This window comes from Solea senegalensis, linkage group LG13, assembly GCF_019176455.1.
Source record: "Solea senegalensis isolate Sse05_10M linkage group LG13, IFAPA_SoseM_1, whole genome shotgun sequence".
NCBI lineage: Eukaryota > Metazoa > Chordata > Actinopteri > Pleuronectiformes > Soleidae > Solea > Solea senegalensis.
The window spans coordinates 22,522,158-22,545,153 of NC_058033.1; the positions used below are offsets into that span (position 1 = coordinate 22,522,158).

At 42.1% G+C, this 22,996-nt stretch overlaps 3 protein-coding genes across 5 annotated transcripts; all 3 read left to right on the forward strand.

Annotated features, from left to right (window-relative positions):
* The first annotated feature begins 64 nt into the window (after positions 1 to 64).
* Positions 65 to 9,115, forward strand: LOC122779727 (NACHT, LRR and PYD domains-containing protein 12-like). The gene is given in 13 exon segments (XM_044042315.1): positions 65 to 336; positions 829 to 978; positions 1,559 to 1,678; positions 2,592 to 2,809; positions 2,954 to 4,376; positions 4,378 to 4,746; positions 5,242 to 5,418; positions 5,592 to 5,765; positions 6,984 to 7,160; positions 7,374 to 7,547; positions 8,054 to 8,230; positions 8,362 to 8,535; positions 8,959 to 9,115. Coding segments are annotated over 13 exon segments (3,594 nt in total). The 5' UTR covers positions 65 to 91; the 3' UTR covers positions 8,975 to 9,115.
* On the forward strand, positions 8,991 to 16,057 carry pigs (phosphatidylinositol glycan anchor biosynthesis, class S). The gene is made up of 14 exons (XM_044042314.1): positions 8,991 to 9,122; positions 9,603 to 9,693; positions 11,435 to 11,526; positions 12,530 to 12,669; positions 12,749 to 12,860; positions 12,958 to 13,047; positions 13,140 to 13,231; positions 13,356 to 13,596; positions 13,694 to 13,836; positions 14,010 to 14,124; positions 14,204 to 14,349; positions 14,433 to 14,533; positions 14,617 to 14,827; positions 15,324 to 16,057. Exons 3-14 carry the CDS (start codon positions 11,508 to 11,510, stop codon positions 15,600 to 15,602), a joined length of 1,689 nt encoding a protein of 562 aa, XP_043898249.1. The 5' UTR covers positions 8,991 to 9,122; positions 9,603 to 9,693; positions 11,435 to 11,507; the 3' UTR covers positions 15,603 to 16,057.
* Positions 16,058 to 18,359: 2,302 nt separating this feature from the next.
* On the forward strand, positions 18,360 to 22,354 carry srsf1b (serine and arginine rich splicing factor 1b). 3 transcript variants are annotated; one of them, XR_006361622.1, is made up of 5 exons: positions 18,360 to 18,813; positions 19,326 to 19,519; positions 20,462 to 20,634; positions 20,933 to 21,567; positions 21,843 to 22,354. XR_006361622.1 is itself a non-coding variant. In XM_044042550.1 (4 exons), the coding sequence occupies exons 1-4, from the start codon at positions 18,620 to 18,622 to the stop codon at positions 21,137 to 21,139; spliced, it is 768 nt and encodes a 255-aa protein (XP_043898485.1). In that variant the 5' UTR covers positions 18,360 to 18,619; the 3' UTR covers positions 21,140 to 22,354. The 3 variants fall into 3 exon arrangements, 1 of the variants encoding a protein (XP_043898485.1); XR_006361623.1 differs by having other exon boundaries at positions 20,933 to 21,241; positions 21,479 to 22,354; XM_044042550.1 differs by having other exon boundaries at positions 20,933 to 22,354.
* The last annotated feature ends 642 nt before the right edge of the window (positions 22,355 to 22,996 follow it).

Here is a 22,996-nt window from a genome sequence, read left to right on the forward strand (position 1 = left end):
GGACGGCTCGTTCATGTCGCCGAGAGGCATTATGGGCCGCACAACCCGGAAATAAACCCGGAAATAAACCCGGAAGCGCCAGCGGTCGAAGATGAGACAGCAGTTTTTAGACCGAAACAGCAACAAGTCCAAAGTAAGTACAGCGCTGAACGCTCTGACAGGAGAGCTTTTCATCAAAGGCCAGACTGAAAAGGCACATCTGGACTTTACTTTGGAATATATGAACGGTCTGTGCCGCCCTCAGGTCTTCAGGGAGGCTGTTCCACAAACCAGAACCAGAACCAGAGGACGTAAGGGTTCTAGAAGGCTTAAAGGGTCAAAGCAAGTCAGACAAATGTGAAGGAGTGAGACCATTAACATCTTTAATTACATCACTAGCATCTTTCTTTCTTCAACACTCTACTTTATTAAAATGGCATTGGCAGTGTGTGTGGTTTAATGGTGACATATTATGGTATGGAGAGTAGAGTTATATGCTCTTGTGGGCGTGAGTACCTAATGTGCTTTAAGTCCAGTCCACATGAGTACAATGACATTTGTTGTATGTTGTGTAAAATAAAAATGAAAACTCTAATCTAACCTAGTCTCTCTCAGTATTATCAGTAAATACAGAGGGAGGAGCAGTAAAAGTTAAACTCTTACGTGTCTTTTGTTTAGATTCTATTTTACCTGTGAAGCAAAACGACAAAAAAGATGAGTGTGCATGTGATTATGATGATGATATTTGATTATATGATAAAAGCTTCAAATTGTGAGTGAGTGTGAGCTCACAGTCTCTCTCTCTCTCTCTCTCTCTCTCTCTCTCTCTCTCTCTCTCTCCTCTCTCAGACTGAATGAAGTCCAGAAGATGAGTGGTTGTGTGGAGGAAGACAAGGACACAGCAGAGTCTCCAGGACCCAGCTGTCTTTCTGTGAAGAGTAACGAATCCAGACTTGAACCTCTGGACTTCAGTAATGGACCTGGAGCCTCAGACACAAAGTAAGAGAGCTGCTACAAACCTGTAACAGAGACAAACTCTTCCTGGTTCTTCAGTCGTATCAGTGTGATCATATGTGGCTGTGGCTCAGTTCACGTTGTGTGAAGTGTAACAGAATAGAACAGAGAAAATATTGTTTCTCTACATTCCCACTGCAGCACAAAGTCAACTTGGTTTAGTTATAGAAACTGCTGATTTTCCCAAACTATCACCATCATTATTCTGGGAAACATAAAATAAATAAATGAATTTACAAAGACAAACGCAGCATATTTTCACTCCAATTTGAGTTAGTTTTGTAAACACAATTCAGTTTCAGTTTATTTGTTTTTTTATACAAATAACTATAATAATCTTGGTCCCAATACAGACTGAAGGTCCATCACTTTGATTCATCAATCTCTTGATCTTTACATTACATTACATGTCAATTACATTGAGTGCAATCAGTCTTGTCTTTTGTACACAGGGTACCGGTCTTAACCACTGAGCCACTCCACCCTCATCTTCACGAAACAAACATGAAAGCGTTGTGTCAACCGGCTAACCTTAAAATATATAAAACCCTGTTTGTGTTTGCAGAGGTCAGAACCAGAGACGGAGAGCAGAGTCTCCAGAACCCAGCTGTCTGTCTGTGAAGAGTCATGAGTCTATGGAACCACCTCTATTCTTCAGTCATAAACCTGGAGCCTCAGAAACAAAGTAAGAGACAGTTTGTGAAAGTTGTTGTTACGTCTATTGGAGGTTCAAATTGAATTTGACTGGACTTTTGTGATGGAAGAAGAAACAAATGTTTGTGAAGAACAGACAAACTGGAGTGATTCTCTGTCTCTCTGTCTCTCTGACTGTCTCTCTCTCTCTCTCTCACAAGTCATTTTTTAATTTGTGGTTGTGGCAGGCACTCACGGGTGTGTTCTCTTTGCTGTATGGGGCACATGTGCTCTTGCTGTTGCAACACATACAGAATAAACCTGTGAATCTCACCTACGTCTCCTCTCTTTAACGTGTAGTGTAATTCGTGGCTACTGTGATCTAATCATGCCAGTGTAACCGAGCGTCCGGGGGTCGCCTGAACTGTTCATAAAATCAATAACCAAACATCAATAAACGGGATGAGACACAAGTTAGCTGCTTCAGGTAGCCACCGTTTCCCACTCATACTCTTTATTATCAGCGTAGAACAAGAGCAGCGGATGTCCACCAACCACCAGCATCTAAGCGTGGAAATAACAAGTGCACTCGTAGTATCACATCATATTTCTCACACTGAGAAGTGATCAAACTTACCGCACCTTTCACGAAGGGGCAGGAACGTGCATTAATGAATTCTATCACTTCATTTATGATAATAGCTGCTTATTAAAGTCTAAGTCTGAAGTGGAAAGAGTATGAACTTCGATTGAACAGATTTAGGTCCACAAACACAAACACACACACACACACACAGATCAATGCTGTTTAAGGGAAAATATGGGGTCAAAAAAAGGCAAAGCTGGGTTTAGTGGAATTTATTCTTTATTATATTAACATATTATCTTACAAAACCATTTCATTCACTGTCCATCTCAGCCACACACCTGTCCACCATGTTAATAATAAAGAAATGTCTTCACAGACATAAGTTTGCCATTTCTGTGGACGAGCACATGTCCTGCTGTCCTCTGTGTCAGGACGTCCTGAAGGATCCCGTCTCCACCAGCTGTGGTCATCCGTTCTGCAGACACTGCATCTCCTCATACTGGGACCAGTCTGGTCCACCAGGTGACTCCTGCTGTCCCCAGTGTGGACAAAGACCCAGGACAGGATGTGGACCACAGACCATCAGTGTGCAAAGTAAGACTCATAAGAAGAGCAGCTCCCATCAGCACTAGCAGACTTAAAAAAAAAAAAGATTAATTTTTTTTCTGTGGCTGATGAAAAATAATCTTCAGCTGCTCAGATTCTTTCTTCAGTCTGACTTTGTCTCTTGTGTTTCAGCAGATGGTCTGCAGGAGGTTCTAGATGAACATAAGATCAGTTCAGTCAGGAGATTTGAACATGTGATTGAAGGAACTGATGGAAGAGGAAGAAGAACCCTCCTGAACAGGATCTTCACTGAGCTCTACATCACAGAGGGACAGAGTGAAGCGGTCAATACTCAACATGAGGTGATGCAGCTGGAGACGACCTCCAAGAAGAAGATGGTCCAGGACACTCCCATCAAGTGCTGTGACATCTTTAAAGCCTTACCTGACCAGCAGGGGAGCATCAGAGTCGTCCTGACCAACGGCGTCGCTGGTGTTGGAAAAACCTTCTCGGTGCAGAAGTTCACTCTGGACTGGGCCCAGGGTTTGGAAAACCAGGATGTGAATCTGCTGATTCTGCTTTCGTTCAGGGAACTGAACCTGATCAGAGATCAGCAGCACAGTCTTCTCACGCTGCTCCATGTTTTCCATCCAACATTAGAGAAGGTCAGCGCAGAGAAGCTTGCTGTCTGTAAACCTTTGTTCATCCTTGACGGCCTGGATGAAAGCAGACTCTCACTGGACTTCAACAGCAGGACACCAGTTTCTGACGTCACACACAGGTCATCAGTCAACGTGCTGCTGACCAACCTCATCCAGGGGAATCTGCTTCCCTCGGCTCTCATCTGGATAACTTCTCGACCTGCAGCAGCCAATCAGATCCCTCCTCCATGTGTTGACAGGCTAACAGAAGTACGAGGCTTCACTGACGACCAGATGGACGAGTACTTCAGGAAGAGATCCAGAACTGAAGATCTGTCCAGCAGAATCATCTCACACATCAAGACGTCCAGGAGCCTCCACATCATGTGTCAAATCCCAGTCTTCTGCTGGATCAGTGCTACAGTTCTGGATTACATGTTGACCACAGAGCAGAGAGGAGAGCTGCCCAAGACCCTGACAGACCTGTACTCACACTTCCTGCTGGTTCAGACAAATAAGAAGAAGAACAAGTACGATAAAGTACGTGAGACGAGTCCACAGGAGCTGATGGAGACTGACAGGGACGTTCTTCTGAAGCTTGGGAGGCTGGCCTTTGAACATCTGCAGAAAGGAGACATCATGTTCTACCAAGAAGACCTGGACCGGTGTGGTCTTGATGTGATTGAGGCTTCGGTGTACTCAGGAGTTTGTACAGAGATCTTCAGAAGTGAGAGTGTGATCTTCCAGAGAACAGTCTACTGCTTTGTTCATCTGAGCATACAGGAGTTTCTGGCTGCAGTCTACATGTTTCACTGTTTCACCAACAGGAAGACAGAGGTACTGCAGGACTTCTTCAGAAAAAAAGGTGGTGGTGGTTACACTTCTATGGATGTGTTCCTGCAAGCAGTCATGAAGAAATCACTTCAAAGTAAAAATGGTCACCTGGACCTGTTTGTGCGCTTCCTTCATGGACTGTCTGAAGTCCAACCAGAGACTCTTAGGAGGTCTGCTGGGTCAGACTCAGAACAGTCCAAAAATCATCCAGAGAGTCATCGAGAACCTGAAGAAGATGAACGCTTACAACATCTCACCTGACAGAAGCATCAACATCTTCCACTGTCTGACGGAGATGAACGACCAATCAGTGCATCAGGAGATTCAAGAGTTCATGAAGTCAGAGAACAGAGAACAGGAACTCTCTGAGATCCACTGCTCAGCTCTGGCCTACATACTGCAGATGTCTGAGGAGGTTCTGGATGAGTTGGACGTGAACAACTACAGAACATCATCAGATGAGGGAAAAGTCAGACTGATTCCAGCTCTGAGGAACTGCAGGAAGGCTGAGTAAGTTCATCAATCAGTGATGATTCATGGTTTGGTTTATCAAAGATTCTTCTCATTCTTCTCACTTTGAGTCAGCTGTGTTGTTTTTCTGCACATGTTTTAAATGATGAAAGTGCAGATTTATCAGCTGCTTGTGATTCTTGCTTTGAACTCAATGAAAACACTTGTCTATTTGGTTTCACCTAAACCTGATTAGACTCCACTGTGGACGAGTTTGACAAGAGTCCAGGTCCCAAGTGTGTTCCACACACTCAGAATGTGGACATGATGGACACCTCACTGTGACTCCATGTTCATGTAGAACATGAAAAATGTTTCATGTCAAGCACAAAAGAAGATGTGGATGAAAATGTCTTCTCATGTGTTGGTTTTCACCTTTGATATGTTTCTATAATCACAAACTGGATTATTGTGAACTGAGATTCAGTGTGAAGTCAGTGATCAAACACCAACTGTTTTCAAGCAGCAACTTCTCGTCTTTTATTCTTTATTCAGGTTTAGTCGCTGCAGTTTTTCCGAGGTCAGCTGTTCTTCTCTGGCCTCAGTTCTGAGGTCCAGCTCCTCCCACCTGAGAGAACTGGACCTGAGCTGCAACAAGGATCTGCAGGATTCAGGAGTGAAGCTGCTGTGTTCTGGACTGGAGAGTCCACATTGTGGACTGGAGACACTGAGGTGAGTCTGCTGACTGAAGCTGCTGTTGTTGTTTTTTTAAACTATCATTTTTATTAACATTAAACTCAATTGATTCACACACACACACACACACACACACACACACACACACACACACACACACACACACACACAGTCGTTGTCTAAAGTCTCATGTTTTATTCTTTATTCAGGTTGAGTCACTGCAGATTGTCAGAGATCAGCTGTTCTTCTCTGGTCTCAGTTCTGAAGTCCAGCTCCTCCCACCTGAGAGAACTGGACCTGGGTCAGAACAATCTGCAGGATTCAGGAGTGAAGCTGCTGTGTTCTGGACTGGAGAGTGCACATTGTGGAGTGAAGACTCTGAGGTGAGTTCACTGACTGAAGCTGCTGTTGTTTTTTTAAACGTTCATTAACAATAAACTCGTCTTGGGCCGATATTTAATATTATCGTATATCACGATACTTGATATTATCATATTTCAGGATATTTAATATTATCGTATCACGATACTGGATATTATCATATTTCATGATATTTAATATTATCTTATATCACGATACTTGATATTATCATATTTCATGATATTTAATATTATCTTATATAACGATACTGGATATTATCATATTTCATGATATTTAATATTATCTTATATCACGATACTGTATATTATCATATTTCATGATATTTAATATTATCTTATATCACGATACTTGATATTATCATATTTCATGATATTTAATATTATCTTATATCACGATACTGGATATTATCATATTTCATGATATTTAATATTATCTTATATCACGATACTTGATATTATCATATTTCATGATATTTAATATTATCGTATATCACAACACTTGATATTATCATATTTCACAATATTTAATATTATTGTATATCACAATATTTGATATTATCGTATTTCACAACATTTGCCATCAGATTTGATATTTTTTACGATATCTAATATTGAATGGCCACTCTGCATTTTCAGGATTTTCTTTTGAGAATAAAATCCCGGTGGGAGTGGATTTGTTGGCCAGATGCACAAAGCGCTTGATACAGCGACATGATGACCGACTTAGTTGCTAAGAAAAATGCAAGCTGGTCATTTTGTCAGTAGCATCACAAACCTGCACTCTCACCTCAGATCCATCATCCTGCACAGTTTGCTCGACTCGACTCCACAACATGAGCTCGGGAGGAAACTTCCAGCAGCACCGCAAGCATTGATCAACAGCCCAAAATACTAGGATTGTTTGTATAAAAGAATTTGTATAAAAGAATGAATGCACCACTGCTGTAACCTGCTACCTTTTTAAAGCTATGGTTCTGTTTCAAACGGTCGTAAAAACATCATTCAAAATTACACTTTTTATTTATGTCATCAAATAATCAAATATGGTGATATTTCAGCGGCACAATATCTAGATATTTAATTTTGGATATTGCCAAAGTCTACATTTAACTAATTTGATTCACTGATGAGTGAATGAAACACACACACACACACACACACACACACACACACACAACACACAGTCGTTGTCTAAAGTCTCATGTTTTATTCTTTATTCAGGTTGAGTGACTGCAGATTGTCAGAGATCAGCTGTTCTTCTCTGGTCTCAGTTCTGAAGTCCAACTCCTCCCACCTGAGAGAACTGGACCTGAGCTGGAACCAGGATCTGCAAGATTCAGGAGTGAAGCTGCTGTGTTCTGGACTGGAGAGTCCACATTGTGGACTGGAAACTCTGAAGTGAGTTCACTGACTGAAGCTGCTGTTGTTTTTTTAAACTTTCATTTCATTAACATTAAGCTCATTGATTCACTCTCTCTCTCACACACACACACACACACACACACACACACACACACACACACACACACACACACACACACACACACACACACACACACACACACAACACACAGTCGTTGTCTAAAGTCTCATGTTTTATTCTTTATTCAGGTTGAGTCACTGCAGTTTGTCAGAGATCAGCTGTTCTTCTCTGGTCTCAGTTCTGAAGTCCAGCTCCTCCCACCTGAGAGAACTGGACCTGAGTCAGAACAGTCTGAAGGATTCAGGAGTGAAGCTGCTGTGTTCTGGACTGGAGAGTCCACATTGTGGACTGGAGACTCTGAGGTGAGTTCAATGACTGAAGCTGCTGTTGTTTTTTTAAACTTTCAGTTTTATTAACATTAAACTGATTTGATCACTGATGAATGAATGAAACACACTGTAATGGTGCAGCTGCCCGTTACCACGGCGCACCATGAGACTCATAGACAATCCAAGTGGGTCGCAGGTGACTTTATATAAAAAGGACAGCGGCCATGCCGTGATTAGTCCGGTATCCTGGCCCTGGAACTCAAACACCAAATGGGTTAGGAGCCTGGCGTTCAGGGCGGCCAACTGAACTTTCGGCAAACTGAGGAGAGATAATTGGTGTGTGTTGGATCGATAACTTACCGGCGTCTCGCAGCGTTGCTTCTGGGTTGAGATGCTGCTGTCAATGCTGCTGAGTTAGAAAATAAAACCAGCGATCCTAATATCATTCAGGCTTTTTGGGTCCCTGTCCCACCAGGCAACACACACACTCACACACACACAGTCGTTGTCTAAAGTCTCATGTTTTATTCTTTATTCAGGTTGAGTGACTGCAGTTTGTCAGAGATCAGCTGTTCTTCTCTGGCCTCAGTTCTGAAGTCCAGCTCCTCCCACCTTAGAGAACTGGACCTGAGTGAGAACCAGGATCTGCAGGATTCAGGAGTGAAGCTGCTGTGTTCTGGACTGGAGAGTCCACATTGTGGACTGGAGACTCTGAGGTGAGTTCAATGACTGAAGCTGCTGTTGTTTTTTTACACTTTCATTTTATTAACATTAAGCTGATTTGGTACACACATGCACACACATACAGTCGTTGTGTCTAAAGTGTCATGTTTTACTCTTTATTCAGTTTGAGTCTCTGCAGATTGTCAGAGATCAGCTGTTCTTCTCTGGCCTCAGCTCTGAAGTCCAGCTCCTCCCACCTGAGAGAACTGGACTTGAGTAAGAACCAGCTGCAGGATTCAGGAGTGAAGCCTCTGTCTGATCTTGTGCAGAGTCCAGACTACAGACTGGACACTCTGAGGTTAGTAGAGTGTCAGAGTCAGTGTCCACTATTCAGCTCTCAAGCTTCTTCCAAAGATCTTGAATGGCTCATGTTGAAACCTCAGTCTTTGCCGGGCAGAGACATTTTGCTGATGTCGTTGAACAACCATAGTTGTTTCACCTGTGACATGAAAACGTCTTCCACAACCTCACCTTGAGTCTGGCTGTTGCTCATCCACTGTTCAGTCTTATTGGTGAATCAAACACCCGACTGTAATCCTACTGAAGAACTGATGCTTCCTCACAGTTATTATGATCTAATCATCTAAACAAATAGTGTTTGGTAAATGAGTGAATGTAAAGTGATAAATGTAACACGTGAACATGAAGCCGAAGTCTCTGCTGCTTCACTGACTCACTGCTGTGACTCTGACTCTTCTCCTCTGTCGTCTTCTTTCAACAGGTGGAAGTGGTTGTAATCTTCATGAAGAGGATCTTCAGTCTGAGTCCTGCTCCGTGATGCAGCTTCAGCAGATCTGGCACAAGGTTTTTCTGTGGCCACGACACTGTGACATCACTTAACATGGTCATCTCGGTCCTGTCGGAAACTGGTTGTCAAAGAAAAAGGTAAAAGGAAAGACGTCAACAATATTTCCATGGCAACAACTTGACTTCAGTGTTCACTGTTTATTCAATGTGAGACCAGTTTGTGGAAGTTAAATGAAGAGGTCATTAGAGGTAATTATTGTTATTAGTGTGACTGCTTAGCAATGCAAAGCAAGCATCTATATAATAATAACAATAATAATAATAGTTTTGAGAAAAAACACACACATCCTATATCAAAACGTGCGGTTTGATCGGGAACTCACACGGGTGGGAAACAGTCAAAAAACGGTCTCAACCCAGCTCACTTTGGGGCGTCACAAATAAATCAAAGTTTTTATACATATTATGATTTTTAAACAATCGCAGTTTAAGTTTTGTACTTTCTTACGTTTTTATAAAAACATTGCTATGGTTGTCGTCTAACCCTGTGTGTTGTTTTCATTTTCATATGACTTGCAGTGTTTCTTAAAATCACCTGCTTTTCTGCTTTTTGGACAGTTAGAAACTTTAGAAAACGGTGTTTGGAAGGGGGAGGGGCTTGTACAACCAGCTGCAAGAGTCAGTCTCTGGCCGTTTCTCAATATCGGAGGTGAGTTAAGCGTACTTGGGATGGCCATGTATCCCAGAATACATTTCGGCGGAGCATAGCAGCAGATAATAGAAATATAAATCTGAAATAAATATTTTTCTGTGTCCCGGAACAACGTTTTAACATCATTTGAGGCGAGAAATGAGTCATTTAGAATTTAAACATGTGGTTTGTGTATGAAGATATGACGAGTAGTATATATTTGTACACGTCATATATATATATGACGTGTACAAATATATATGTATATATATATATATATATATACTACTCTACAATGCTGTAATATATCTATTTTCCACATTGTATTATTTGTATTGTATATTTTAATAGAAATAAATACATAGAACAATACATACATACTTGCATACTTGAGTATTGAGAAACAACCACATACTTGTGTACTCCCGTACTTGGCAAGTATATACTCCCAGCGTACTTCTCAAGTATATACTTCCCAAGTAAGTAAGTTCCTTCTCTTTCTCTTTCTCTTTCTCTTTCTCTCTCTCTCTCTCTCTCTCTCTCTCTCTCTCTCTCTCTCTCCCCTCTGATCAAAATTCTGCCACGGGATTTTCAAGTTCTGGTTACTGTTACTCCTCGTCCTGCTACATCCACCAGGTGCGGACCTAGAGCATGTGAGGCCCAATGAGAAAAAAAAATTATTAACGGCAATAGCACAAAAAAATACACATTTAAAGTGATATATATGACCAAATGTCATAAAATAGAAAGTGAATACAGTACCCCTTGTGTTTTGAAGTCTCACCTGCCTCTGTTGCCCTTGTTTTTCTTTGTTGTGGTTTTGTTTCTCTCTTCATCTCCTGAGCCAAAGTGACCACTTCAACAAGAACTCACCCCAAAGCTGATTTAAAGAGCTGACACCAATCACTTAAAGGGAAAGTTTGTAGTTTCTAGTGACATCTAGAGGAGAGGCTGAAATGCTCCCTTCCCTGAGAGCTACGATGGCCTCTGCTGATCAAATGCCGTGCTCACCATCTGTGACTGTATTGACTGATGAGGTTCCCGTATAAAGACACGCTTACAAGTTTTACTTGAGTATATTGTCTAGTACTGTCTATTGTTGTTCCAGACGTGTATGATAGACAAACTTATTTTTTTCATATCTTGTTAGCATTTGTGCGCTACCACAGGCTAGTTGTTGTCAACATAATAGTAAAAAATTAGAAATATAAAATAATATAGAGCTCACAATCATTATTATTATTATTATTGTTCTGATTATATTAATATTAATATCATTCTTACGTTGCTATTATATTAATGTAATGATCAATGAATAAACCTGCAGAATAATAACGTGTTAAAAGTAGTTTTATAACTAAGTTCTTGAATGGAGTTATAAAATGAATCATGAATCCACACAGGAGCTCGATAATAAGTTTGAAGATAAATGCTAATGACTGACGAATAAATAACTAAAACCAGCTTTAATGGAAAGGAAATCCCCACATTGCCTTCATTTATTTACATTTCTCATAAAGTTTTCAAGCCTTGCTGTGTGCGTACACAGCTGTGACGTCACTCTGGGAAATAAGATTTTTCTGGTCTTTTTATGGCCTTTAGGAAAGCTTTACAAATATGAAACTCCATGAATTAAAAATATAGAACATAAAGATCTATAGAAGCCTGTGTCCATGTCTCGAGGTGTCCTGTGGACACTTTTACTATTGTGCTCAATGGGAAAATTGCTTTTTGGGCCCATGACTATTTTTTGTTGCAGTACCACGAGTGGCCACCATGACACATTTGTCTTCAAGGCAGAGGGGGCGGGGCTAGATCCAGTTCTTATAAACATGGCGACCACGGAAGTAGGTGAGTAGTATCATCATTCAAGCCTGTTTTAGTCGTTTAGTTCATATTTAATATATTTAAATGCCAGCGATGTGATTTACAACAATTCCCTGCTGGATATTTGGCATTTGACGGCTACAGTCGTGTCTGTCCTACTTCAATGCGACTGCTTTTCCTGGGTTCATTATCTGTGAAGCTAACAAATAAGCTAACAAGCCGCTTTAGCAGTGACAACGGTGTCTTCATATGAACCACAAGAAAACCTGCTCTTTGTGTCCCTTATTTCTTTTTTATTGCAAAATTAGTAACTACACAACCTTCCCGACAAATAGGGTCATCATGATTTGCTCTTCTTACGAACCCATGAGCATCTTTAGAGCTAAACCAGCTCCTGCAGCTATCGTGTGTGTGTGCGCGCGTGCGCCGAGTCCTGTAGGTGAAACAGGCTGATGAAACTAATAATGAGGAAAACCATCTGTCCTTGAATATGTGTCAGTAGGGATGATATCAGAGCTGCACGATTTCAGGAAAACATGGGATATGTGACGACAGCTGAATGCTGCACAGTTATTTAACCGGCAAAATCCCATTGACATTAAGAACCAATCTTTCAAGGGAGATGGACAGCAGCAAATAACTTATCGGTTACAGGTGTACACAGTAAAGAATCCAGATTAAATTTACAAGCACATTATGAAAAACAAGTGGGTGTTTGGAGTCGATTTGGATTTGATTTTGTTCAATGAAATTCACTCAGTTAGTTTCCAGTCTCTCTGCAACATATTCCATGCAAAAGGTGCAGAATGACAAGATAAAGACAAGATCGACGTTTTCTGACATTTTATGGCCCAAACGATTACTTAATTATATTTTATATATGTAATTTGAGGTACAGCTCAGAGCAGTCATGTAACCTGAAGTCAACAAAACCAAGCAGTTTTTGAGACTGATCCTTAACCTGAATGTCATTATTAGTTGTAACCCTGTTGACCTTTGACACATCTGTCTTGTCCGTCTGTCTCAGAGCGTAGTCGAGGTCAGCTTGCTGCTATGTCCATCGCAGCAGTGGTCATCATCGTGGGAGTCCCTCTGTGGTGGCGAACGACTGAGACGTACCGCGCGTGGTTGCCTGTCACTCAGATAACAGAATTGGCAAAGCTACAGGTTTGTGTGCACTGAATCCGTCTGTCTTCCATGCACGTGCACTTTTCTAGAATGTCCGTCTGTCTTTCTGTCTCTGCAGCTTCAGTTGAGTGCGGATGTGGAGGTGGTGTTTGCCCGTGGCACCGTGACACCAGAGCAGCAGAAGAAGTTCCCGCTGACGCAGACACAGGATGAGGAACACGAAGTAGATGGTGATTTATTGTTGCTGCCTGTGATCGTTTATGTATATAAATATATACAACATGAAGACTGCAAAGTGATGTTTCTGTCCATTTAATTTGTTTGCAGAAAATACAGCTTTGAGGTACAGATATGAGACAAAGTACCGCACAGCAACAATCATGGAGGAGGATGCCCTGAACCAGCCCACTGCTGCAGGTGAAATTCTACTTTCCTGTCATATTAGCTGTTGTGATACAGTCTGAAACCAGCAATGATAAATCTCTGTGTCTCCTGCTCCTCTAACCCAGAGGCAGATCTGTCTCTGCACACACTCAGTGAGAGTCCATGTGGTTCCTTGGTTGTGTATGTGGTCCCAGAGTCGTCTTCACTGCTGCCTCAGGTTAGAAATCTCTATATTTTCTGTATTTCTGACCTTTATGTGACCTGATTGATAAATGTGTTTGTCCTTTGAGTCATTCTGGAGAAGTAGAAGATGAACTTGCCCGTACCTTTGTGTTTCCCAGGATGTTGATGTGTATATTGGTCAGAGACGGACAGCATTGCTCCGTCTTGGTGCTCAGATGAGAGTGGGCCGGAATCTCGAGCAACTGCTGGCTCACATGGAGCCTCGTATCAAGCAAGTCCTGAAGGTGATGTCTTTTAGTCACACTGACATTACTGCTGCTCTCAGCGACAGAATCCGCCTCAGCCCTGGTAACAAGGAGACCATCGCTGATAGCATGAGGGCCTTTAAATCCAGCCCAGGTTGGTATTTATGTGCCTCAGCACAGCTTACTTACATTTGTTTTTTCTCTTGAGTGCACACCTCATTTCTGTGAACTCTGCTTATTGTTCTCTTTAGGTTATGAGATAACGTTCAGTCTCTTGAATCCAGACCCAAAGTCCCATCGGCTTCACTGGGACGTAGAAGGTGCCGTGCGGACCTACATCCAACCCCTGCTCACAAAACTGTCGCCTGTAGCCAACTTTAGCATCGACTCCCAGGTTGTGTGTGTGTGTGTGTGTGTGTGTGTGTGTGTGTGTGTGTGTATGTGTGTGTGTGTGTGTGTGTGGGTGTGGGTGTGGGTGTGTGTGGGTGGGTGGGTGTGTGTGTGTGTGTGTGGGTGTGTGGAGAGATTCTCAGCCACTGTACATTAACAGACACACTCTCCTTATAGACCTTGTACTATGCCATGCTTGGAGTCAACCCTCGCTTTGACAGTAGCCGCAGCTCTTACACACTGAACGCTGACAGCCTCGCTCATGTCATCAACCCTGTGGAAGCTCGACTCGGTAAAAGAAAACAAAACCTGATGTTGTTTTATTTCCAGGTGTATTTATGGATGTAAATAACTGCACATGTTTAATTTAGGCTCTAATGCTGCGTCTTCCAACCCGGTGTTGAATTTCCTGCTATACGTCCCGGATGCTCTTCATTCACCTCTTTACATCCTGGACCACAAGAAAGAAGAAGTGTCTTCCAACGCGTTTCACTCTCCTCGTTGGGGTGGAATCATGGTAAGATCATCTTAGGACCGACTCAGTCATTTGATGGCTTTATAAAATTGTGAGTTTTCTCTCAGGAGCTTTTGTTTTTACAGGTTTATAATGTTCATGATTTATATGGACCACAGTCTGCGTTCCCTGCTAACATTAACATCAATATGGCCAAAGTTATGGGAGTCTTCCTGGCTCAGCTACGGTAAATAATCGTACACAAGAGTGCGTAGCTTGTGTTTTTGTGTGTAGACGCAGGGTAACTCTACGGTGACTGTCTCCTGACAGACTGTTGCTCGGTGTTCAGGCGTCCTCGCCTCCTCCAGGCTTCCTGATGGCACCGTGTGGCAGCACAGGGCTGGCAGACTGGGAGCTGGATCGCCTCATGTGGAGTCGAAGTGTAGAAAATGTTGCAACAGCAACCACCACCATCACATCACTGGCACAGCTGCTTGACCAGATTGGCACCATTGTTATAAATGACAACATAGCTGAACAGGTAAGATGCAAACACGCTCAGGTACGTAAAGACAGACACCTATGGGGACAAGTACAGGTCTCAACAGTCCCACTGCGTCCTCAGATCTGATCACAGAAACCACATTCTGAAGTGATCTTTAATCACAGACCTCATCCTTTGACCAGTGTTAGTTTCACAGTATTATTACAATATTCAGTGCTCAGCCACTGTCACAATGTTTCCCATTTCCCTTTTCTAGTGTTTCTAACTTATTTCTGCTCCACTCTCTCTCTCACTCACTCTGTCACTGACACACACACACACACACACACACACACACACACACACACACACACACAGCGCCAACAGCAGAAACATGGTCTCCACATCCAATCCTATTTGGTCACAGAAGAAGCATCCAGGACACATTTTACCGTTCACACTGTACAAGATCTGGCTATAATCAGATGAATGAGGACAGATATGCTCACTAGGTCTTTGTGATTACGACCCCTCTCTGATGTCTGTCTCTCAGGTGTCCAGTGCTGTCACGTCTTTGCAGTTGGCTGTGGCCGAGTTAGAGGCCGGGAACCTGGGCTTCGCTCTGCAGTACAGCAAAGAGGCCATCTTGGCCTCAGAGAGAGCCTTCTTCGACCCCTCTCTCCTCCACCTCCTCTACTTCCCCGATGACCAGAAGTTTGCCATCTACATACCACTCTTCCTGCCCATGTGTGTGCCTATTCTGCTGTCGGTGCTCAAGATGGTGTCTGAAGCCAGACAGAGACGCAGAGACAAACAAGCCAAGAAGGACTGAGAGATACATAAGAAGATAAAGATGTGACAAACATGAGAGATAAAGTAATCCTCTGTGAAGGCAGCTCAGTGTGCTCAGGTTCCCGCTGTGTGTCCATAGTCTGTCTCATTAACAATCCACACCAACACTGAAGTGTAATAATGTCGTTCATGGACCATAATCTACATGCTTTGTTTTTTTGAGTTCTTCTGCTACAAACACACAAACTGACAAATGCTGCCAAAAACAAACTGTTGTGATTGGCCTTTGACATTGAAGTGGAACAGTAACATTTGCTGCCTTTGGTGTCTGGGCTTTAAGAATCACTTCTGTATGATTTTTTTATGATGTTTATCATTAGTAATGAAAGAATGCACTGTACTTTACTAAACACTTGAACTGTTGTAAATGTGTATATGTTTTATTTGAATGACACTTTTTAAGTTATGAGCAAATAAAGAAGGTTTAAGTTGTGATGCCTTTGTTTCTGACTTCCCATTGTAGTTTGAAGAAACTATTAATGAATTAGTATTAACATTTATTGAGATCTTTTACAGACATCTGTCTCAGTCTGTGGTGTTTGGCCCATGTCATTCACTGTTTTATTTCTAGAGAAACTAGTAAATGCATCATCATTTCTCATTTTTGCAATTGTCATCAAAAAGCTGGAAATTGCATTTGCTGACCTTTTGATCAAATGGCATCTTTGTTAATTTGTTTTTGTGGCCAAAATCTTTATTTTAATCATTTTTAATTATTTAATCTTGTTCCTTATTTCATAAATTCATTTCATAAGTTTGGCCAGTGTGTGAAAAAATTTAAATGAGCCATCATTGTCCTTTTGTTTTCCTCATTGTAGAAGATCATGCTATAAAAATAAAAAAACTTCAGAACACCTCAATTGGAGAGCAGTGGTCTCCCTGGAGAAGTGGGTATACTCTCAGTTTTCACCTTTTCTTTTTTCTTTTTTTTTAAAAAGTAGTCCTATTTTAGAAACAGTGACAGGTAAGACTACTCTATTTAATTTACCCAAAATTCTGTCATTTCTACTTGCTCACTATTATAAAATGATCATGACTTGATTAGGAGCAGTTTGCAGTCACTACTGGTCACACGAGCAGCCTGGATGAATGTAAAATGTATTTATCATGAGGCAAACATGGTGTTTCAGTTATTTTTTGCACATTTATTTAAATAAAATACTTCAAATCTGAAGTTGACAATGCATCCTTGTTGATATTTCATCTTAAATAAAACTCACAAATCATTCTCTTCCAAACATCAAAACCAATCAGATAAACTTAAAAGTGCACTGTCATAAAATTGAAATAAATGATTTGGTTTTCAATAGCTGTACACTATTTTTATAGCATACTTCGTTAGATGTATAGAAATATCGCTACAAATATTGAATATCATCATTTTTTGAATGAATACTTTGTTTTGAACATGTTCGTTACCGGTAAATCATTCAACAAAATAATATGTTACCGCTGCTTGTTGTGTCACTTGTTCATCTGTTGTTTGGTCTGCTGCCGTTATCGTAGTCAAGTTAGCGATATTTTCCTTGGCATTTTCCCCCCGCCCTACTCTGCCTCTGATTGGCTCATCAGTCCTCATGCCTAAAATTAACCAATCTAAACAGTGAAAGCAGCGACTACCAGCCATTTAGAGGCAGAGGAGGGTGGCTCGTGGCTTCACCATCCTTGAGGAAAAAAATGGGCAATCTGGCTCACAGATATCACTGAATGGTGCGCATCAGGGGGGATTTAGAAGTGGGTATACCAATGCTGACTGAAAAACAAGTAGGTATACCGTTCAAATCCCCACCCGGCCAAAAAGGGCTGGGGTACCCCTGAGCAAGATACCCAACCCCCAATGCTCCCCGGGCGCTACTCAGTGTGGCAGCCCACTGCTCCTAATTCTAGGATGGGTCAAAATGCAGAGGAATACTTTCCCTAAGGGGATTAATAAAAACGAACTTAACTTTATCATTCAAACTGTGGTCAAAATATGGGTCAAATTGTGGTTAAAGTGTGGTCAAACTGTGGTTAAACTATGGTCAAAATATCGGTCAAACTGTGGTTAAACTGTGGTCAAAATATGGTCAAAATATGGGTCAAACTGTGGTTAAACTATGGTCAAAATATGGGTCAAGCTATCTGATGGTGAATTTTAACGCCGTCCTTACAACGGCTATTACGGTAAAAAAGAAAAAAGAACAAGCCTGCGATCCAACGCATAAAGCTGATTTGTAAGGACATCGACATCCGGTTTTTAAAATAAAACGGCACCGCGTGTATATAAAGTGCGAACATGGGACTTATATTTCAAATGTATCTAAAACGGTGCAGTATAAATGTCTAATGTACAGTGCTGTGGTAGACATAGATGTCCTGAACACAGCCTAGTCAGTGATGTCCATGAAAATGTTATTATTACTTCGCACAATTGATAATCCGGTGCTCTGTTTTATTTTGAAAACCGGATGCCATTGTCCTTACAAATTACCGTAAAGCGTTTGTAAGGAGGGCGTTCATATTCCGTTTGAGCCATAGTTTGACCACATTCAGCGACTAGGTTGTAGAAATAACACATTTTCTGCTCCTGTCGTCAAACCTAAAAGGAGGCGCTACAGAGCAAACCCATTATGTTGTTCACACCAAACACAACATCTGCGTAAAATTCATTTTGAACCGCACGATCTAATCCTCTGAATGATGCTGCGTTGACAGGTTCACTCCAGCAGGGGGCAGCCTGTGCACCTTTAAAGCTCGCCGTTGCACTCCGCTCCACTGCCGAGGAAGAAATCGACAGAAGTGGAAGAAGCTCACTGCTGTAACTTTAGATTGTTGTTTACGCGACTGCTTTCATCTCTACCTGCACGAATTTCACCTTTCATTGAGACGCAGTCGCAACTAAACGTTCTAATACTCGTTTTTACTGCGAACACGCGTGAATTCGTCGTGTTTTCGTGAGTTGAAGAGCTGTTAGCCCGCCGTCTCGTTGGCTTCCGTTACCGTGTGTGTGTTGCTAACATGTCCGGCGGAGGCGTCGTCCGTGGACCCGCGGGGAGCAACGACTGTCGGATCTACGCGGGAAATCTCCCGCCCGATATACGCTCCAAGGACGTGGAAGACTTGTTCTACAAGTACGGTTCGATCCGCGATATCGATCTGAAAAACCGAAGAGGAGGACCTCCGTTCGCCTTCGTCCAGTTTGACGACCCGAGGTGAGAGTCAGTCCATGTGTCCATTGTGTGTCCATCGTGTCTCAGCCTCATGTCCCTCTGTAGTTTCACCTTTTACTAAATAAACATCGAGTACATTAATCCAAAAATATAACAAAGGACACGGTTAGTTTGAGTGTGTTCTGATCTTCACATGTAAAGTATGAATTACCAGTGAAATGTCTCTTTTTACATTTTCACAGTTTGAATCTTTCGCTAATCTCTAAATGTATTCAGAAGGATCGATTTAGTCAATCTACTAAGCAGCCAACTACTTTCTCCTCTAATCGATTAGCTGATTCGTCCTTACGGCCGTCGTGTGTAACTTTTAAATATGAGATCAGATAAAATTTAAAAAAAATTAAATTCACACAATAAAGATAACAAATAGTAAAGGTGCATTTATAAGCTACAAACACATGTGTTCACGGGTGAACAAAGGCAGGAGGCGTAGTACGGAGTACATTTGTGTGATTTCTTTTGGATGATGACTGAGTGTCTCACTCTTTCCACAGGGATGCTGAGGATGCTGTTCACGGACGGGACGGTTATGACTACGATGGATACCGCCTGCGTGTGGAGTTTCCTCGAGGTGGAAGGGGGGGAGGAGGAGGAGGAGGAGGAGGAGGCGGCGGCGGCGCTATGGGACCGCCGAGGGGACGATACGGTCCCCCGTCCCGACGCTCCGAGTACAGGGTTGTGGTGTCAGGTGAGTGTTTTTGTTTCCTATGACCCTGATTAAAGTGTAGAAATCACTTTACAGTATGGCTGCAACGATTCATTGATTGTTAATCGATGACTAAATTAATCACCAACTGTTTTGATCATGGATTATTCGGTTGTAGACGGTTTTTTTTTAAACAATTAATACAAGCTTTCTGATATTTCAGCTTCTCAAATGTGTCAAATTGTCTGGTTTCTTTGCTCCAATTGACAAAAAATAATCACTAAAACTGAAAAGACATTTGAGAGCATCATTATTTCCGGGTTTGTTAAACACTGATTGACATTTTTCAACATTTTAACTTCATTTTATGGACAAAAGAATATTCGATGAATCGAGAAAAGAATCGACAAATGAATCGATTCAAAAAATAATCGTTAGTTGCAACCCTACTTTACAGTAGGCGAGGGAGTCACAGGCTACCTCACCATACCAGACGTGATACCAATAATATCACGACACACCAATTCTGTGATAATCAATTTATTGCAAGACAGTCATCTAGAGATGCGTAACATTATCTGTGTTAACTGAAGACAACAAAACATCTGTGAAAAGCTTCTCTGAATGTCACACATTTCTTCCGACTCGACTAAGACGACGGCGACAAAAAAAAAAAACGTATACATCGCACTTACTTACTTCTAGCTCTTATTTGTACCAGAATGTTTAAATGCACTTATTGTAAGTCGCCTTGGATAAAAGTGTCTGCTAATGTAATGAATGTAGCTTTATCCACCAGTATCCTGTCGTAAACTCACTCTTCTTCAGCCAGGTTTCACTCATTCATTTAAGCAGCAGCACCGGCGAGTGAAACTGCCAGTGTCTGTTTACTTTAAAATATCAATATTTGCCCTGGCATATTAGTGATCATATTCCATGAGGAAGGATGACATTATATCACCAAACTGATATTTTACCTTCCAGGTCTTCCTCCCAGTGGAAGCTGGCAGGACCTGAAGGATCACATGCGAGAGGCAGGTGATGTATGTTATGCTGATGTGTTCCGTGATGGCACTGGAGTTGTGGAGTTTGTACGCAAAGAAGACATGACCTACGCTGTCCGTAAATTGGACAACACCAAGTTTCGTTCTCATGAGGTACGTGACGAGTTCCAGCAAACAGCTAATTATTATGGAATGGCCCTGGGACCACAGTGTGGAACCTTTAGACATGTTCTCAGATGAAGAAAGCAGGAGTGACTGGACAGTAAGTGAAGGCCATTGTTGAGTTGAATCGGCTGGTTCTGCTTATCATTTATGTAATTTTGTAATGCTGCTAACAGTGTGGAAGGCAATAATCTTCACCAAGTGGCTCATTCATTATGAGCATTTGATAGGATTAGAATTGCACCTTATACACGATGAATGAAGGTCTTTTTTAAATGTGTGTGTTCAGGGAGAGACGTCCTACGTCAGCGTGAAGACCGACGGTCCCGGCAGCCCCAGCTACGGTCGTTCCCGCTCTCGTAGCCGCAGTCGAAGCCGGAGCAGGACCCGCTCTCGCAGCTTCTCCCCTCGCCGCGGCCGGGCGTCTCCACGTCACTCCCCCCGACGTTCTCGCTCCCGTTCCCGTTCCAGCTCTCGCTCTCGCTCCCGCACCTAGATACACCTGAGCTGATCTGGAGCGATGGTGAACCTCTGAGCCGAGGAGGAAAATCTTCATGTCATTTTACAAACCCTGTGTCTGCTCACCATGAATCATTGCGTGCGTTTCCCGTTTTCCCTTTTCCCAAACGTTCTGTTGCAGTTTTGTTTTTACTTTTTTGCTGCATGTACACAAACCAGACCTCTGATCTGTGTACCTGGCCTGTCCTGCTTTTTTCACTCTGCTCACCAGCTCATCGTCCCCGTTATATGCTTTGTGTTTTGTCTGCGATGTAAATATTTTACTTCTTCAAAGCATATACTATTGTCTTTGACCTTCTTGTGTGTCTCTCTGTAGACTGCAGAGGAACAGGATAGGATGGGAACAGAGGAAACAGTACATATTAGGATTAACAGCAGGAGGAGGAGTCAAATGTGGCACCAATGGTATGATGGCTGTGCCTTATTAACAGTGACATCTGCATTTAAGGCTTTTACATACACCTGACAGTAGACTGCATTATTGACTTTTTTTTTTTCCGGGAGGCCCAAAGCTTGTGTTTTTGCTTTTGTTCATCTTTTAGAATCCAAAGTCTTAGTTTTTGGGACTGATCATTGACGGTGTCTCTCTCATAGATGCATTTATTGACCTTTTTATTTTTAAATTTGAAGGTGTTCTTCTAACTTGCCTCCTTCTCTTTGGTTCTGCTGGTATTCTGAAGGTTTGGACTGGGCTCATTGTCTCCCCATTCCGGAGCCACATCAGGATTCAGGATCAGATAAGGATTAGGATTAGGCTTCGGGATGGATACATGGAGCAGGAGCATGGGTGAGGATCCCGAACCCTGGCCCCGTCCACATAAACCCACCAAACTGGAGATATAGTTGTATATTCAAACTCAATTGGCTTTCAAATAATCCAGATTACGTTCTCTGTGGGACCTCAGGAGACCCAGTTACCGGCAGATTTTTTTTCTTTGTTATTGTTAAAAATAAGAAGAGCAAAACTTGGATGAAAACCAGGAGGAGGGCTGGGCAGTGCAGGATGGATGGACACGCGTGAGGAGAGCGGTAAATAGTGGGCAATCATTGAAAGTGTTGGGAGGAGGGAATCTCACTTAATGTAGTTTGTGTCTTTTCATCAGAGGAGGGCGGTTTCTCATTTATTTTCATAAGAATGATCTTCACTACCTTTTTAAAGCTTTATTCTCTTTCAATAAAATTCTCAACCACACAAGTAAATATCTGTGTTTTTTTGTGTCGGACATTTTCTGGCAGACGGAGACATGTTTGTTGAATCTTGGAGACGCACAATCCAACAACATTTACAACCTACTTTGGTCAAGTGTTGAACATGGTGGTTTCAAGTTATTCAATGAAAGGCTTGTGTCAAAATCTTCACTATGATGCCTGCTGTATGTGAACCTCTCACTGCCCTTCACCAAAGTCCATAAAGACAACTTGTCCCTCTTATGTGTTCATCTTCTGAGGCCGACGTGTCCTGTGTCACAGCTCTCGGAACACCTCAAATGGCCTCCACTGTCACCACGGAGCCTTTGTATCATGCGTGTGACGCTGACATGTTGGTGTAGACCAGACTCTCGGAATGTGAGCGTCTCCTGGACCCTGGTGAAGCCATGGCATGAAGAACGAGGGCACTTCTGAAGGCTGAAGATACATCAAACACTGTACTTAATAAAGTGGCCTGTGAGAGAAAATCTCTTTATAAAATATTCAAATTCAAAGAACTTTATTTGTCCCGGGCACACTGAGCAGTTGTACACATGAACAAGAGACCGCAGAAGACGGCTTTTTGTAAGAATGAAACATTTTCACCTTTATGAATACAAAGTAACTCTATTTATAAAGGTGTTCA

Excerpts from the sequence above, each read along its gene's own strand:
- srsf1b (XM_044042550.1), top strand. The coding sequence starts at position 18,620 with ATGTCCGGCGGAGGCGTCGTCCGTGGACCCGCGGGGAGCAACGACTGT. Across the intron at positions 18,814-19,325 it reads GTCCAGTTTGACGACCCGAG|GGATGCTGAGGATGCTGTTC; the intron begins GTGAGAGTCAGT and ends CTCTTTCCACAG. Across the intron at positions 19,520-20,461 it reads GTACAGGGTTGTGGTGTCAG|GTCTTCCTCCCAGTGGAAGC; the intron begins GTGAGTGTTTTT and ends TTTACCTTCCAG.
- pigs (XM_044042314.1), top strand. Across the intron at positions 13,837-14,009 it reads ACTTTAGCATCGACTCCCAG|ACCTTGTACTATGCCATGCT; the intron begins GTTGTGTGTGTG and ends CTCTCCTTATAG. Across the intron at positions 14,350-14,432 it reads CTCGTTGGGGTGGAATCATG|GTTTATAATGTTCATGATTT; the intron begins GTAAGATCATCT and ends TTGTTTTTACAG.